Source organism: Chiloscyllium plagiosum, chromosome 40 (genome assembly GCF_004010195.1).
Source record: "Chiloscyllium plagiosum isolate BGI_BamShark_2017 chromosome 40, ASM401019v2, whole genome shotgun sequence".
Taxonomy (NCBI): Eukaryota; Metazoa; Chordata; class Chondrichthyes; order Orectolobiformes; family Hemiscylliidae; genus Chiloscyllium; species Chiloscyllium plagiosum.
In genome coordinates, this window is record NC_057749.1 from 16,392,296 (window position 1) to 16,409,357 (window position 17,062).

Sequence of the window (17,062 nt, forward strand, 5' to 3'; positions counted from 1 at the left end):
GCATTACCGTCATCCTAAAGACAACACAGGACATTGAAAGGGTGAACTCACTGCGCAGACATACTGACACTTAACAGGTGGCAATGGACCAGACTCCACAGCTAGAAAACCGTATCACAGCATCATTGAAGAAGCTTCACAAATCATGCCAAATTAATAAAACAGATCTCCAAAATATGAAACAGATCCACGATCCAACCCAAACTTTGGGTCCGGTGGGTGGATGACACCTTTGTCATCACAAAACGGACCAAATTAGAGGAAACCTACAACATCATCAACAACATCCTTACTGACATAAATTTCATAAAAGAGATGGGGAACAACAACAGACTCCCCTTCTTCGATGTCACACAGACGAACAGGTAATGGAGAACTGCAGACTAGCATCTACAGGAAAGCAACACACAGTGACTAGACATTTAACTACAGAAGCAATCATCCCAATGCCCACAAACAGAGCTGCATTAGGACATTAAATAAATGGGCCACAACACACTGCAGCACCCAGGAACTATGAGCAGCAGAAGAAAAATATTTATACAGTGTACTCAAGAACACCGGGTATCCGATAAACACAGTCCACCAATTCTTAAACAACAAACCAAACAAGTGGACACAACATGCCCAGAAACTCTAGCTACATTACCATACATCAAAGACATCTCGGAAAATGACAACTAGACTACTCCGACCCCTTGGCATCATGGTAGCTCACAAACTTACCAACACACGGAAACAGGTACTGATGAACCTGAAGGACCCTATACCAACAAACAGCAAAACTAATGTCATTTTATAAAATACCCTGTAAAGACTGTAAGAAACACTACAGTGGACAGAAGGGCAGAAAACTAGCCACTAGGATACACGAACACCAACTAGCCACCAAAAGACATGACCCAATACCACCAGTTTCCTTACATACAGGCAAAGGAGGAGACCACTGAGTTGAACAACACATCCACCCTAGGACAGGCTAAACAGAGACACGCACGGGAATTCCTAGAGGCTTGGCATTCAAACTGGAACTCCATCAATAAACACATCGATTTGGTCCCCATTTACCAACCTTGGAGTAGAACAACTGGAAATAATATCGCCCACCTTAACAGACCAAGACAGATAAATAGAAAGCAGGACAGAACACCAGGTGATGAAATGTCTGAAACCAAACCTTTTAGCGCAGTGAGCAAACTTACAACCTAAACATTGGTACTGTTAAAGAAAACCTGCAGCATTATGATTGGCTTGGTGATCAATCATGGTAACTAATGAAACAAATAAAAAATTGATCTATCAAGCTAGGTTTCATTCTAGGATTTAACTTGTCCAGGAGCATCACCAACTGATAACAGAACATCCTCTACCTATGAAGACCTTTCCAGTTAATTACAACTAGTATAATTCAAGGTGAGAACTGACCTCCATATTTGTGGATTATGAGCTGAGAAAAATACAGAGTAGGGTTTGCAGCTCCTGACTGCTTCTTCATGATAGTGTCAGCATGGACATTCTGCAATGACAGCCTGTGCTCAATGGCACTACTTTCACATCAGAAAGCTTGCTGATACATACGTATGGATGAAAAATTCTACAGACATGATCTCAGCAAGAAAATGATGTCAGTGGAACCAGACTGCAGGATACATCGCACCATCAGAAAATTGAAACAAAGGAGACTGTCAAGCAGTCTCACCAAGCATTTTCCTCGAAGTAATAATATACTTTACTTTTGTATAAATGTCTAGGTATGATGAGGGAATTGAGCCATTTCTGTAAAACAGATAGATGCAATGTTATAAAACAATGCGATAGGGGCTTTGCTCAGCAGGGCTGTTCAGTGGTAAAGGAACCGGATGTTACTGTCCATTATTCATTGAAGGTCAACAGTCAATGCTGTGTGAATACTGTAAAAGCAAGTATAGGAGTGTTAACGTGGGTTGACAGGACAATTAAATATGAGACAGGAAATACTATCAGTATCTTTACCATGACTATTAATCAATGCATATTAATGGCAATCAAGAGGCCCCTCCTAGGTCATAAAAGTCCCTTCAACAGGTTGCCTATAATCCATACCTGGCACATTCTTCCCTTGCTCTGGAAGCGATTGTTTCTTGAAAGAGTGATCCACTTTGTTTAAAGAAATTGTCATATTTTTCAGAGTTGGATTTTGGGTAAATCCGCTGGAATCCTCCCAGATGTTCCTTTTCATATTTTTCTGCCTGCTGAAGCCAGGCTAACTGGTGGTTTTCATATTGCTCCCGTCTGTGGAAGTAACAGACTTAAAATCAAGGGAGGGTTAATCAGCTATTTTAGCATCATCACTTAAATTACCAATAATCGCTTGATAGTAAACGACTTAAATAATGCTGACCAAAAAAAGAGAGATATATTGGGGAAGTTTTTCCATCTTGTAGTCATCAGGACAGAATCACAAGATTGCCAAAACTGAAAGGGAACAGTAATTTATTCTGCATGAGAAGAGAGTGCTTATTAATGGCAAGTTGGAGGAAGTTCTACATGCGAATAAAGGTAGCTTCTAGTATAGGTAAACGGATAATGTTGAACTGGCTGTCAGTGTAGCTTTTAGCACAAATCAGGATTATTTAACAAGTATTGCCTTAATTATGGAATCACATCTAATGTTGGACACAGCTCTCTGAGTTTTGCAACTAGATGTTGGTTGAGTCAATAATCTGCCTATTGTGAACAGCTAAAGGGATGTGCTATTTGATACAATCCACCAGTTGTTAGGATATACAACTCACTGTCACACCAACACGGGTGACTTTTCACTGGCCTCAAAAGTGGCATCACAAATTGTTCAGCTCTATCAAGGCACTAATGTTTCCAGAAGATAGTCGGCCATACCCTTCTCAACAATAACAATAGCAGCCTGGTCAAAAAGTTAGGTTTTAATACTATTTGCAAGACGGAAAGGTCGAGACTTTCAGTGGAGAATTCCAGGACTTCGAGCCCAGGCAGCAGAAAGCATGACCACCAAAGATGGGACAAACCAACCAACTCGCACACCTACCTGGACTACACCTCCTCCCACCCTACCTTCTGTAAAAATGCTATCCCTTACTCCCAAATCCTCTGCCTCTTCCGCATTTGCTCCCAGGAGGACCAATTCCACCACAGAACATCCCAGATGGCCTCCTTCTTCAAGGACCACAACTTCCCCTCCCATGTGGTCAACAATGCCCTCCAGCACATCTCCTCCACTTCCCACACCTCTGCCCTTGAACAACACCCCTCCAATCACAACAAAGACAGAACCCCCCGGTCCTCATCTTCCACCCCATCAACCTCTGGATACAACACATCATCCTCCACCATTTCCACCACCTACAAACGGACCCCACTACCGGGGATATATTTCGTCCCCCACCTCTATCTGCAGTCCACAGAGACCATTCCTTCCACGACTCCCTTGTTAGGTCCACGCCCCCCACCAACCCAACCTCCACTCCCAGCACCTTCGCCAGCCACCGCAAGTAGTGCAAAACCTGCACCCACACCTTCCCTCTCGCGTCCATCCAAGGCCCCAAAGAATCCTTCCACATCAGACAGAGATTTACCTGTACTTCCACACATATCATCTATTGTGTCTATTGCTCTCGATGTGGTCTCCTTTATATTGGGGAGACTTGCAGAGCATTTCAGAGAACATCTCTGGGACACATGCACTAAACAACCCCACTGCCTTGAGGCCGAACACTTTAACTCACCTCCCACTCCGCCAAGTATATGCAAGTCCTGGGCCTCCTCCATTGCCAAACCCTAACCACCTGATGCCTGGAGGAAGGACGCTTCATCTTCTGCCTTGGGAGCCTCAAACCACACAGGGTCATTATGGATTTGACTAGTTTCTTCATTTCCCTCCGTCCACCTTATCCCAGATCCAACTCTGCACCGCCTTCTTGAATTATCCTATTTGTCCATTTTCCTTCCCACTGTCACAAAGCTGGTTCCTTCCTAAAAGCTGTTCCTTTTCTCAATGATACTGTGTCCTTGATTTTTTCCGGAGTTGTCGTAAACGGGCCGGGCTCTGATTAGACTAGTCTGGTACAGGGGATGGAAAGGATTTTGAGAGGCCTTTTGTTTATATGTAAACAGATGAGACTTAAGGCCAAAGTGGTCATGTTTTAGAAGTGACCTGTATAATGGAAGGGGAATGGTCAGCTCTCTAGCTGAGCAGTTTAGTCCAGAACTAGTTGGGAGTTCAACAGTGAGTTGTGTGGAAACAGGATCTTTCTCTCCTTCTGTCCTTCTAACTTCAACCTGTAAGCATTTGTTCCCTTTATACTGTATTTTAAAGGGGTTTCGCTTAGTGGGACAGTTGTGTATATTCGGAACCGCATAGTTAAGTCTAGTTTGGATAGACTGAGTTCTGTAGAAGTTCTTTATTCTGTTCTTTGTGTTTAATTGCATAATTTTGTGAATAAATTTTTGTCTGTTTTAAACCTGGTAGTCAACCTCACGAACTTACTCCAGGTAATTTTCACTGTACACTTACCGAAACAAATTGCAAAGTTGCCTGCTTAAGAATGTTTGGAGTGGTTTGGCCGAGACCATAACACCACCTATCCGCTCCAGCCTCCTCTCCGATTTATCACCATTACCCCCACCTTCCTCTACCTATCACATTGCCAAGTACCTTCCCCCAGCCCCACTCCCTCCCCATTTATCTCTCAGCCCCTTTGGGCCACCCCCTCATTCCTGAGGAAGAGCTCATGCTCGAAACGTTGACTCTCCTGTTCCTTGGATGCTGCCTGACTGGATGCGCATTTCCATCACCATACTTTTCGACAAAGGAAGTCCAGCACTGTAAAATGTACCATGGGGCATCACTATGTCTACCTTAATTCGCGAGTTGTCTGGCGGTTCCACAAGCGCTCCTGCACTCTGCGTCTCTCCTCTTCTGCTGCCTTTTGCTTGTCACTTGCTCCAAGATTTATCAGACAAATAGTATCATACAGCAAGTTGTCTTTCACCTCTCGGTCTAGCTTGGAATCTGTAGTGAAACTGGGGGAATGGTTCACCTGGAACAAAAATGTAGGATGTGACACAATCTGTTCGTTATTCAAATATTTTTAAAAATTACAAAACCATACGTAGATTCTAATATTTATTGGTTAAGGGAACGTTATCTTGCATTATAGGGAAATTGACCGCCTGGTGTGACAAGCAGCTAAATAAACAAAACTTGATTGATATTTATCATGCAATAAATTAATTGATCTGATGAAAAGCAGTGAATGAAGAACTGCACTTGGCTCCAATGCCTCTAACATTACCAAATAAATTAATTATAGTTCTTGCACCTGATAAAATAGAGGGACTCTGATGTGAATGAAAGCCAGAAGCTGAACTGCACTTCAGCAGCAGATCAGAGGCTCGGCAGTCTATGGGGAAGAGCTTACCCTAGACCTTTTCAAAACCCCGCCATAATTTACAAGGCTAGAATCGGGAGTGGGAGGGAATACTTGTCAGTGGTCTTGGTGGGTATAGCTGCAATAGCAGTTAAGAGGCTCCACACCATTCAGGACAGAGTAATTTTGATGTTTTGTCCATGTCACAAGGTTCAATAGCTTTCTCAGTCTCCCCCATTGTGGCTGCAGTGTACGTGGCCTAAAGGATACACAGTAGCAAACTGCCAAGGTTATTTTGATAACATCACCCTGTTAACATTGTAGAACAGTTCAGACACTCTCTCTGTCTTAATCGCAAATCTAGGTATCCTTAGCTGTCAGCTTTGTCCAATGAGCAGGTAGTATCATCACAGAATCAAAGGGTTGTGGATTTCTCACCCCAGATACTTCAGCATATAATCCAGGTAGTTCTTGCAGGGCAGTATTAAAAGATGCTGCACTATCGGAGGTGCTTGCCTTCAGATGCAACATTTCGCTGAGGTTCCACAAGGTAGTTTTAGTTATTGCTAATAGATCTTTGTCACGCATTGAAGTCGTCCAGAGTAGCCCCAACATCCTCAAAGCAAATTAACTGGTGACTCATTTCATTTGTTCTTTGCATGCCCCATACAAATCACCTGTGTTTTTTTAAACTCACAACAATAGCATACTTCAGAAATAATTAACTGCTTATGAACTACTTTGGGATATCTAACGAATGTGATTAAATCCTTTATAAAGGCAAGTTCTTTCTTCCATTATCAGTTCCCTGAGCTCGGTATTTAGCTTTCTGATACCAAAGTACCTTGTTCAAAGTTTCACCCACCTCCAAGAGCCACGGCTTCAAATTGCGATCCATTAGGATATCAAATCCTAATATCTCAAAGCAGGCACTTCCAAAGAGGCGACTGGAGAAACAAGTCCGATAATTATGTTTTAGGATCGGATAGGCTGAAACTAGAGTCTTAATGATGACATCTTCAATGTCTGCCCAAACCTTTGTTATGTCATGTCCACGCTGCTCTAACCATTTGTTGAATGAGGACAGTTTTCTGCATGAAACAAAACAGAGGATAAATGGACTAACACAAAGATATATAGATACTTTATTAGTTTTAATTAATACATCAGACATAATGTTTCTGAGCTGTTGCCCAGGCAAGAATCCAGTGTTGTGTGTTAGCGAATGTTCAATTTTAACTTCTATCCTGATACAATGGACTAAATCAACACTGCAACATCTGCATCTATTGAATATTTTCAAGATTTTACATTGAACAATGAGCAGGTCCTATCATTGAAAGCCAGTTGAAAATGGTGGGGCTTCAGTCACTGGCACCTTTGAAATGGGAACACTGTCTGACTAGCACAACTGGCTTTGGTTACTGGAAATGCTGGCTGAAAATAATGACTATGGCACCAGATTTATGATAAAAGTAGAGCTCCTTTCAGATTGCAAAGGCTTTGAATTTAAGTATCAAGGGTTCTTACAAACCAGCCAGCTGTGCAATGACGCTTGGACCAATACATTCCAATCTAGTGAATGACATCAGTTATGGAGACAGATGAGAGAAACAACAGATGTCCATCATAGAGTGGAGATGGCTAAAGGGAGAATTGATAAGAGATATTCAAAATCATTACGGTCTTTGACAGCGTAAATGAGGAGCAAATAATTCCAGTGGCATGAGAATCACAAACTAGTTCACAGCCTTAAGAAAATTGGCAAAAGAACCAGATGCGGCAAAAATACCTTTTTTTGTAACACAGCAAGTTATGAAATGGAATGCACTGCCTGAAAGAGTGGTGGATTGAAAGGTCATTCACTGGATCAAATGTGTGGATTCAAAAAGGAAATGGATGAAAATTTTTAAAAATATTGTAGGATTATCCGGAAAGAGTACAAGAGTGGGGTTAATTGGGTACTTCTTTTGAACAGGCAGCACAGGTGTGTTAGGTCAAATGCCCTCCTTCTGTGTTGCATAATTCTCAGAGTGGTCAAACAATACCTTAACCCATCATCATCAGGACAACATTGCTAGGACCTTTATGAAATATTTGCTGCATAATGTGACAAAAGATTGTAGGTTTACTGCTAGATTTTTCCTTCCAACTTGTTAAATGTACCTTTTGCTGCTCCCGTCCCCATCTCTGACAAAGTTCTTGCTGTGCTTGTTGATGGCATAGTTTGTCAAGTGCATGCAGATGTCATCCTGTCATTAACAAATAAAATACTTCAATGGTTTGGGACAGGGGTGATGTAAACTCCACCACAGTTTCGCCTCGCCTCGCTACTCCTCTGCCCCATCATGTAGCTTTCTCCAGGACTATAACTCTCCAAGACTTCCTTACTCCCCAATTATGATCCTTTGTAAATCCCTGCTTTTCATCCATTTACCATTAGTGGCCTTTCAGTTACCTGGGTCCTAAGTTCTGGAATCCCCTTACCCAAACTCTCTGCCTCTCTCCTGCTTTAAGGTACTTCAGTAAAAAAATTACCTATTTCTCAAAGCTTTTGAATACCTGTTACAATAACCTATAGATTGTATGTTAGATTTTGACTGATAATGCTCCCATGAAGCATCTTAGGACATTTCATTATATAAAAGGGACTATATAATTGCAAGTTGTTTTTTTTTTAAAAAATGTTTTCAAGGCCAGCATTTGTTGCGCATTCTTAACAGACCTTGAACTGAATGGCTTGCTAGGCCATTTCAGAGGGCAGTTAAAAGTCAACCACATCGCACGTAGGCTAAACTCTATAAGGATAGCAGATTTCCTTCCCAAAAAGACGCAAATGAATCAGATAGGTTTTTACAACAGTCAATGATAGTTGTCATGGCTATCATCTGAGACTAGTTTTATATTTCAGATTTATTAATTGCATTTAAATTTCACTGGCTGCCATGGTGGAATTTGAACCTATATCCCCAGAGCATTAGCCTGGGCCTCTGGATTTTCTAGGTTGATGGAATTATGACAATGCCACCATCTTCCCAGTTAATTCAGGGACGCATGCCTTAAAGGCAGCTATTGTATACAGATAACATCAGTCTTAATAGATCAATGATTCAGATCTGAGCTGCATTAGCTCATGAAGGCCCATTGGTTATCCCCAGAAACTTGACAGTTTTAACGTAAATCACTGCCCTACCAACATCAAGCCTAAAGATTTCATGTCATGAGGGCAGGATATATTACTCACTCTGCAGAGACATGGAATTAAAATTGAATATGTTACTAAAAACTGCAGTAATTTGCATTAGACACCCTCAGTGGGTATATGCACTGTTACATGTGATCCTCAGCTAAACAAAATGTAAGGTATCAAGTTTGACTGCTGATTGGTTTCGAGTTAGATGATCTCAGATGGAAAAACAATTTTATTGGCCCTTGGACTGAGGAGGGAAATAATTCAGGCAAGACTTCCTGCTGCAACTGGTTACATAAATATTGGGTGCAGATGAAGAACAAATCCTAACTAATCAAGAGTTTGTCCTTGTGGGCCATACCTGCATAGAATTAGAGGCCACATGTAACATTTGAAACTTTGTTTCCATTAATCCACATGGGATATTGACAGTTTAAGTGAATGAGTAAATAAAATGGCAGATGGGGTGTAATGTGGTAAAGTGTGAGGTTTTCCACTTCGGCAGGAATAATAGAAAAGGCAAGAAAGCAGAGTTAAGATCACAGTTAGATCAATCATGATGGTAATTAACTGGTAGAGCAAACTCAAAGAGCCAAATGGCCTACTCTTGCTCTTACGTCTAATGTTCTTATGTCTCAAGATGCTGATATTAACAGATTTTGGTGTCTTGCTGTGGGATTAATTCACCAATATGGCAATAATGCTAAGAACAGGACTTTGTCATTCCAAATTTATTATTCCATGTGGTCCATAGCTTAGTTCTGGCATTTTAGCCATTACTGACAAATGAAGGATGATCACTGAGTGAGGAAGTGAGAAGTGGGTGGGTGGCTGGCATTTGTGGGACATTACCCAACAAGAGTCAGCAGCTTTAAAATAGGTTGGGAGCAAAGGGATAAGAGAAAAAAAAAAGAACAGGCTTCTCTGTTCCCTTACCATGATGACAGCCATGTCTCAGTGGTATCATTTGAGTCAGAAGATTGTGACTTTGAGCCTCAGTCCAGTGAGATGAGCACAGAATCCAGTGTAGCATTGAAGGAATGTTGCATGATCTGATGTGCCATCTTTCAGGTGAGACAGTTGCCCTCCCGGATGGGTAAAGAAGATTCCATGTCACTATTTTAAAGCAAACCAGCAATCTCCTTGGCTAATTACTATTTCTCGACCAATATTAAAAACCAAACACTGCATTCATCATTGCAGAGTTTTCGGTTGGAGCTTGCTGTGCATTTCTAAACTGCCAAGTGGCTACACTTCAAAAAACATTTAACTGACTGCAAAGCACTTTGGTATATTTTGAAGTTATGAAAGGTGATATATAAAAGTGCAAGTCCATTTTTCTTCAAAACAAAAAAAAGAACTGCAGATGCTGGAAATCTGAAACAAAAACAGAACTTGCTGGAAAATCTCAGCAGGTCTGGCAGCATCTGTAAAAGGAGGTCAGAGTTAACCTTTTGGGTCCAGTGACCCTTCTGAAGAAAACAACTGAAGCTCTGAAGGGTCACTGGACTCAAAACATTGACTGCTTTCTCATCACAGATGCTGCCAGACCTGTTGCATTTCTCTAGTAACTTCTGTTTTTGTTTCTATCTTTCTCACAACTATGTTAGTTTACTGTGAAAAAAGGGTCTGCTGCACATCCAGAAGCTGCAGATGACAGAAATGATTTCAGTGTGCTCAGTAATAACAATAATCTCATGATAACACAGGAAGGAACATTACCAAGTTACTGTGTGAAGGTTCATTGTACTTGCTGGTTGCAAACCTTGCCAGTCCCTCTTTGTAAATATAGATTCGAAAGGGATCGCAGGATGTAACCAAGACGTAGATACGGAGGTCAAATTTGAAGCCATCTATGAGGAAAGGCTTTAAAACAACATTAAAGTTACATTAGGCAAGCTGTATGATACTTGTCATACATCAAACACCATCTTCATGCTATCTTGCATAGGTACAGAGCAATCCAATTAAGCTGCTCAGAAAAGACAGTCTGATAGCAAGGATTAGTCTGTGCAAATCTAGTGGCCTTGCTCTAAAAGGGGGGGGGGGGGATGAGGGAGAAGGCAAGGGGATAGACAACCAACAAAAATGACTGCAAGTATGAGGTACCGAGAAGGACAGGATAAAATTTCGAATAGAGTAAGCTGGCTGGGGAGAGGGGCACAAAGGTTTCAGCATATTCAGAACAGGCAGAATCACTGAAGATATAGGACAGGAGAAAGTAACACTACTGTGCCAGAGTTGGTGGCAGGCATGCAATGGAGAGACAATACTACAGTGATAATTTCATTGGATTAATAATCCAGAACAATTACCTTCTCAGGACACACATCCACTCCAAGGTTCCACGTATGCCATCAGCATCAGTATGCCAATCATGGCATTGACTTCCAGTTCCAAAAGTCAGTGCCACGCGTGGACCTTGGAGGACCATGCAGCCAGAAAGAAAATGAGAGGGTCTCTGGGCCAGAGGTCCACATTAATGTTCTGGAGGCACAAATTTGAATCCCAACTCAGCCATTAAGTCATAAATTGCTTATTAATTCTGGGATTCAAAATTAATCTCAGTGGATGACCATCAGTTATTGTAAAAGAAATCACTAATCTTTAGGGGGAGAAAAAAGAATCGCCATCCTTACGACCAATGTCTAATGTCATACCCACAGCAATGTGATTGATTTTTAACAACACTCTGAAATTACTTAGCAAGCCACCAAATTGTGGAATCACAAATGCTCGCTATGGGCGTAATTAGGATTTAATGGTGGATAATAAGCAAGGAAAGGGATCAAAATTGTATGCAATACTCCAGGTGTGGGCTCATTAATACCTTGTACAGTTCTCTGTAATAATCTACTCCTTCAACAATTTTATGTCTGTCTGTCGTCACTGAAGAGAATCTAAAAATGTTCTAATAACAGCTTTAAAGCAGGAGATGAAAGGGAGAGAGAACCTTGGTAAAAATACACTCACTGGGGAGCAGCACTAAACAAACTGATGGAACTGCAGACTGGGAAGTCTTTGGGTCCTGATGAATATCATCTCAAGGTCTTAAAAAAGGCTAAAGACATAGTAGATGCACTGGTATTAGCTTTCCAAATTTCATGATATTTTTGGAAAGGTTGCATCAGATTGGAGAGTAGCAACTCCTTCCCAAAAATGGGAGACAGGGAGAGAACATGAAACCATAGGCCAGTTAGCTTGACTTGATGTTTTCATGCAAAAATGTTAAAATTAATCATTTCATGGATAGAAGATTGGCTGATTCACAGAGTGGGTAAAAGTCTGGTAGATGGAGTGATTGGTAAATATGACAGTTGGAGTTCTGCAGGAATCTGTACTGGAGCCTCAGCTTTTTATGATATATATCAAAGAATTAGATGAGGGGAAAGGAGGTATGATAACTAAATTTGCAGATGACAGAAAGATAACTAGCAAAGTATGTTGAAGAAAAACACCAAAGCTCCTTATGTAGTACCTTCTAAACCTATGACCACTTCCATCTAGAAGGAGAAGGGCAGAAGATACATGAGAGCACCATCACCTACAAGTTCCCCACCAAGCCACTCACCATCCTGACTTGGAAATATATTGCCGTTCCTTCAGTGTCGCTGGGTAAAAATCATGGAATTTCCTCCCTGTGGGCATTCCTACAGCACATACACTGCAGCGGTTCAAGAAGCTAGTTCACCTCCACCTTCTGAAGGGCAACTAGGTACGTTTAATAAATGCTGGCTGAGCCAGTGATACCCTATGTTGCATAAGTGAATTAAAAAAAGGACAATAACAAGAGAGCAAACGGAGATATATAAAAAATTTGGCAGATGTGGTATAAAGTGGAAAAATGTGAACTTGACAAGAACAAAAAAAGCAGTGTTTCTCAGATGGATAACAACTGCAGAAGTACATGGTGTAGAGAGAACTGGGTGTTCTAATGCACAGGTTAGAAAAGATTAGTATGCAGGCATAGCAGATAATTAAAAAGGTTAATGGAATGCTATTCTTCATTATGAGGGGAATTAAACATATGTAAGGAAGTGATGTTTCAGATTTACAAGGCATTGGTGAGACCACTTCTTAAATACAATTTTGGTTTCCTCACGTAAAAAGTAACATAAATATGTTGAAGACCGTTCAAAGGAGGTTTATTAGATTGCTACCTACAATGATAGAGTTGTCTTTTGAAGCTAGGCTTATTTCCACTGGAGTGAGGAGTTACTTGACTGACTGAAATATTTAAGTTTCTGAATATTCTTGGCAAATGGATTCATTGAGTCCAGAACTATTGAACACTTTAAATTATTTTTCTCTCAGAGGATTGTGCCACTTTAGAAGTCTCTGCCTCAAAAGCTATGGGAGATGGGGAGAGGTCATTGAATATTTTTAAGGTGGAGGCAGATAGATTCTTGTTCGGCATAGGAATCAAATATTATTAGGAGAAGTTGGGAATGTGGAATTTGAAACATAACTAGATCAGCCGTGATCTTATTGAATGGCAGAACAGACTCAAGGAGCTGCTCGAAATTCACATATCTATATGTTCATAAGAATAAAATATTTTATCCAATGCAGCTTAAAAAATAATTTTGTTAGCGGTGGTTAAATGAGCAGCACTCATTTCTGGGTCAGAAAATTAAGAACTAGAAGAAGTAGGCAATTCAGCCCCTCCACCCTTCCCTGTCATTTAATACGAACATGGCTGATCTCATCTTAGCCTCAACTCCACTTTCCTGTCAGCTCTCACTAACCCTTGAACCCATTACTAACTAAAAGTCTGTCTCCCTAAATTTACTCAATATCCCAGCACCCACCACACACCGAGAGAGAAGTAATTTCTCCTCATCGGTTTTAAATCTTCCCTCCCCTATCCTAAAACTATGACCTTTTATTCTAGATTGTCCAATGAGAGGAAACATCTTTTCTACATTTACTTTTCCAGCCCTCATTAGTATCTTATTAACCTCAATTACACCCCCTCTCATTCTTCGAAACTCCAGAGTATAAATCTAAACAGCTCAATCTCTCTTTATAAGACAAAACTCCTCATCTCTGGAATCAATCTAGTGAACCTCCTCTGAACTGCCTCCTATCCAACTATAATCCCTTCTCAAGGAAAGGGATCAAAATTGTATGCAATACTCCAGATATGGGCTCATTAATACCTTGCACAGTTCTCTACTGTTATAACCTACTCCTTCAGCAATAAATGCCCAAATGCCATTTTCGTTCCTTTGAACTGATCCCATACTATTAGAACATAGAACATAGAACAGTACAGCACAGAACAGGCCCTTCAGCCCACGATGTTGTGCCGACCATTGATCCTCATGTATGCACCCTCAAATTTCTGCGACCATATGTATGTCCAGTAGACTCTTAAATGTCCCCAATGACCTCGCTTCCACAACTGCTGCTGGCAACGCATTCCATGCTCTCACAACTCTCTGTGTAAAGAACCTGCCTCTGACATCCCCTCTATACTTTCCTCCAACCAGCTTAAAACTATGACCCCTCGTGTTAGCCATTTCTGCCCTGGGAAATAGTCTATGGCCATCGACTCTATCTATGCCTCTCATTATCTTGTATATCTCAATTAGGTCCCCACTCCTCCTCCTTTTCTCCAATGAAAAAAAGTCCGAGCTCAGTCAACCTCTCCTCATAAGATAAACCCTCCAGTCCAGGCAGCATCCTGGTAAACCTCCTCTGAACCCTCTCCAAAGCATCCACATCTTTCCTATAATAGGGCGACCAGAACTGGACGCAGTATTCCAAGTGCGGTCTAACCAAAGTTTTATAGACAAGATCTCATGACTTTTAAACTCAATCCCCCTGTTAATGAAAGCCAAAACACCATATGCTTTCTTAACAACCCTGTCCATTTGGGTGGCCATTTTAAGGGATCTATGTACCTGCGCCAAGATCCCTCTGTTCCTCCACACTGCCAAGAATCCTATCCTTAATCCTGTACTCAGCTTTCATCCTTAATCCTGTACTCAGCTTTCAAATTCGACCTTCCAAAATGCACCACCTCGCATTTATCCAAATTGAACTCCATCTGCCACCTCTCAGCCTATCTCTGCATCCTGTCAATGTCCCGCTGCAGCCTACAACAGCCCTCTATACTGTCAATGACACCTCCAAACTTGCTGACCCATCCTTCAATCTCCTCATCCAAGTCATTAATAAAAATTACAAAACAGTAGAGGCCCAAGGACAGAGCCCTGTGGAACACCACTCATCACTGACTTCCAGGCAGAATATTTTCCTTCTACTACCACTCGCTGTCTTCTGTTGGCCAGCTAATTCTGTATCCAGACAGCGAAGTTCCCCTGTATCCCATTCTTCCTGACCTTCTGAATGAACCTACCATGGGGAACCTTATCAAATGCCTTGCTGAAGTCCATATACACCACATCCACAGCTCGACCCTCATCAACTTTTCTAGTCACATCCTCAAAGAACCCGATAAACTTTGTGAGGCATGACCTGCCCCTCACAAAGCCGTGTTGACTGCATTCTCGTTTCCCAAAGCAGTCGAGGACAAATCTGGTCCGGGCCTGGCAACTTGTCAATCTTAATGTTTGACAAGATTTTCAGCACATCAGCTTCCTCTATCTCTATCCATTCCGGCATGCACACCTGCTCCTCAAAGGTTTCATTCACTACAAAGTTAGTTTATTTTGTAAAGACAGAAGCAAAAAACTCATTTAGGGCTTTCCCTACCTCCTCAGACTCTACACACAAGTTCCCTATGTTAACCCTGATCGGCCTGACTCTTTCTTTGACCATTCTCTTATTCCTCACATAAGTGTAAAATGCCTTTGTGTTCTCCCTAATCTGTTCTGCCAAGCCTTTCTTGTGCCCCCTCCTGGCTCTCCTCAGACCATTTTTGAGCTCCTTTCTCGCCTGCCTGTAATCCTCTAGAGCTGAGCTTGACTCTAGCTTCCTCCACCTTATTGAAGCTACCTTCTTCCTTTTGACGAGAAGCTCCACCACTCTCATCATCCAAGGTTCCTTCATCTTACCCTTTCTTGCCTGTCTCAGAGGGACATATTTATTCATCACTCGCAACAACTGTTCCTTAAACAGTCTCCACATGTCTATAGTGCCTTTACCATGGAACAATTGCTCCCAGTCCATGCTTCCTAACTCATGTCTAATCACATCATAGTTTCCTCTTCCAAATTAAATATCTTCCCATTTTGGCTAATCCTCTCCTTCTCCACAGCTATGTAGAATGTGAGGCAGTTGTGGTCACTATCACCAAAATGCTCTCCCACCACAAGATCTGATACCTGCCCCAGCTCGTTTCCAAGCACCGTCTAGAATGGCCTCTCCCCTCATTTGCCTGTCAATGTACTGAGTTAGGAAACCCTCCTGAACACACCTTACAAAAACAGCTCCATTCAAATCTTCTGCTCGAAGGAGATTCCAATCAATATTGGGAAAGTTAAAGTCACCCATTACAACAACCCTACTACGTCCACACTTTTCCAAAATCTACCGACTTATGCTTTCTTCCATCTCCCTGCTGCTATTGGGGGGCCTGTAGTAAACCCCTAAAGAGGTGACTGCTCCCTTGCTGTTCCTAATTTCCATCCATACTGACTCGGTAGGCAGATCTTCCTCGACAATGGAAGCTTCTGTAGCTGTGATACCCTCTCTGATTAGTAGTGCTACACCTCTCCTCTTTCTCCCCCCTCCCTATTCTTTTTAAATGCTCTAAACCTTGGAACATCCAGCAACCATGCCTGCCCTTGAGAAACCCATGTCTCTGTTATGGCCACAACATCATAGCACCAGGTACTGATCCATGCTCTAAGTTCAACACTTTTATTCCTGATACTCCTTGCGTTAAAGCAAACACACTTTAACTGATCCCTTGGTTTCTTCCAAGGAAAATCTTTCCCACTAGCTGGTCTACCTGTTGGCAGCAGTATTTGCTCCTTTATAACAGCGGCTGTGCTTAAAAAGTAAATGGCTGATTGTAAATTGTTTTGGGAAATCCTAAGGTCATGAATATTACAAAATTATAATGTTTCCTTTTTTTATTTCCTGATCTAATTGTGCAACGATTCAGTACTGGTTTGTTATTGCTAGAATCTGTTTTTGTGCATAAACATGATGTATGTTTTAATACCTTGGAAATATACTGCTGGCAGATCAGACGGTCTCCTTGTTTAATGTCCTTTAAGTTTCTAGTAATGAAAATCCCCCGGCCCTGGCACCCACAGTCTGGTTTACAGATATACGTCTTGGTCTTCTTCATTCTGCAGTAGGCCTGAAAATCCCCAAAACTGTGAAGTATACAAACAGAATGTTTTAAAAATCATATGATAAATACCCAAGTAGCATCAGCAAATAGGAATTTCACCTTCAAACTCCTGAAAGGTTGCAACTAAAGTCCTCGGAGACACAAGCTTCAATTCCAATGGACCCACCATCACAGCTACCAATTCCCCAACTCAAATACAAGAAACTCTCTTCT

At 41.5% G+C, this 17,062-nt stretch overlaps 1 protein-coding gene across 7 annotated transcripts in view; it reads right to left on the bottom strand.

The window, feature by feature from the left end:
• The window catches only part of LOC122542565 (tubulin polyglutamylase ttll6-like), a 55,217-nt gene that overhangs the window by 25,590 nt on the left and 12,565 nt on the right, over positions 1 to 17,062 (bottom strand). For all 7 annotated transcript variants that reach the window (XM_043680456.1, XM_043680459.1, XM_043680461.1 and 4 more), the window contains 6 exons: positions 16,715 to 16,871; positions 10,297 to 10,440; positions 7,551 to 7,636; positions 6,250 to 6,475; positions 4,873 to 5,054; positions 2,083 to 2,271 (listed from right to left, as the gene is read on the bottom strand). In XM_043680456.1, coding sequence (XP_043536391.1) covers positions 2,083 to 2,271; positions 4,873 to 5,054; positions 6,250 to 6,475; positions 7,551 to 7,636; positions 10,297 to 10,440; positions 16,715 to 16,871 — 984 coding nt within the window. The remainder of the gene's footprint in view (positions 1 to 2,082; positions 2,272 to 4,872; positions 5,055 to 6,249; positions 6,476 to 7,550; positions 7,637 to 10,296; positions 10,441 to 16,714; positions 16,872 to 17,062) is intronic.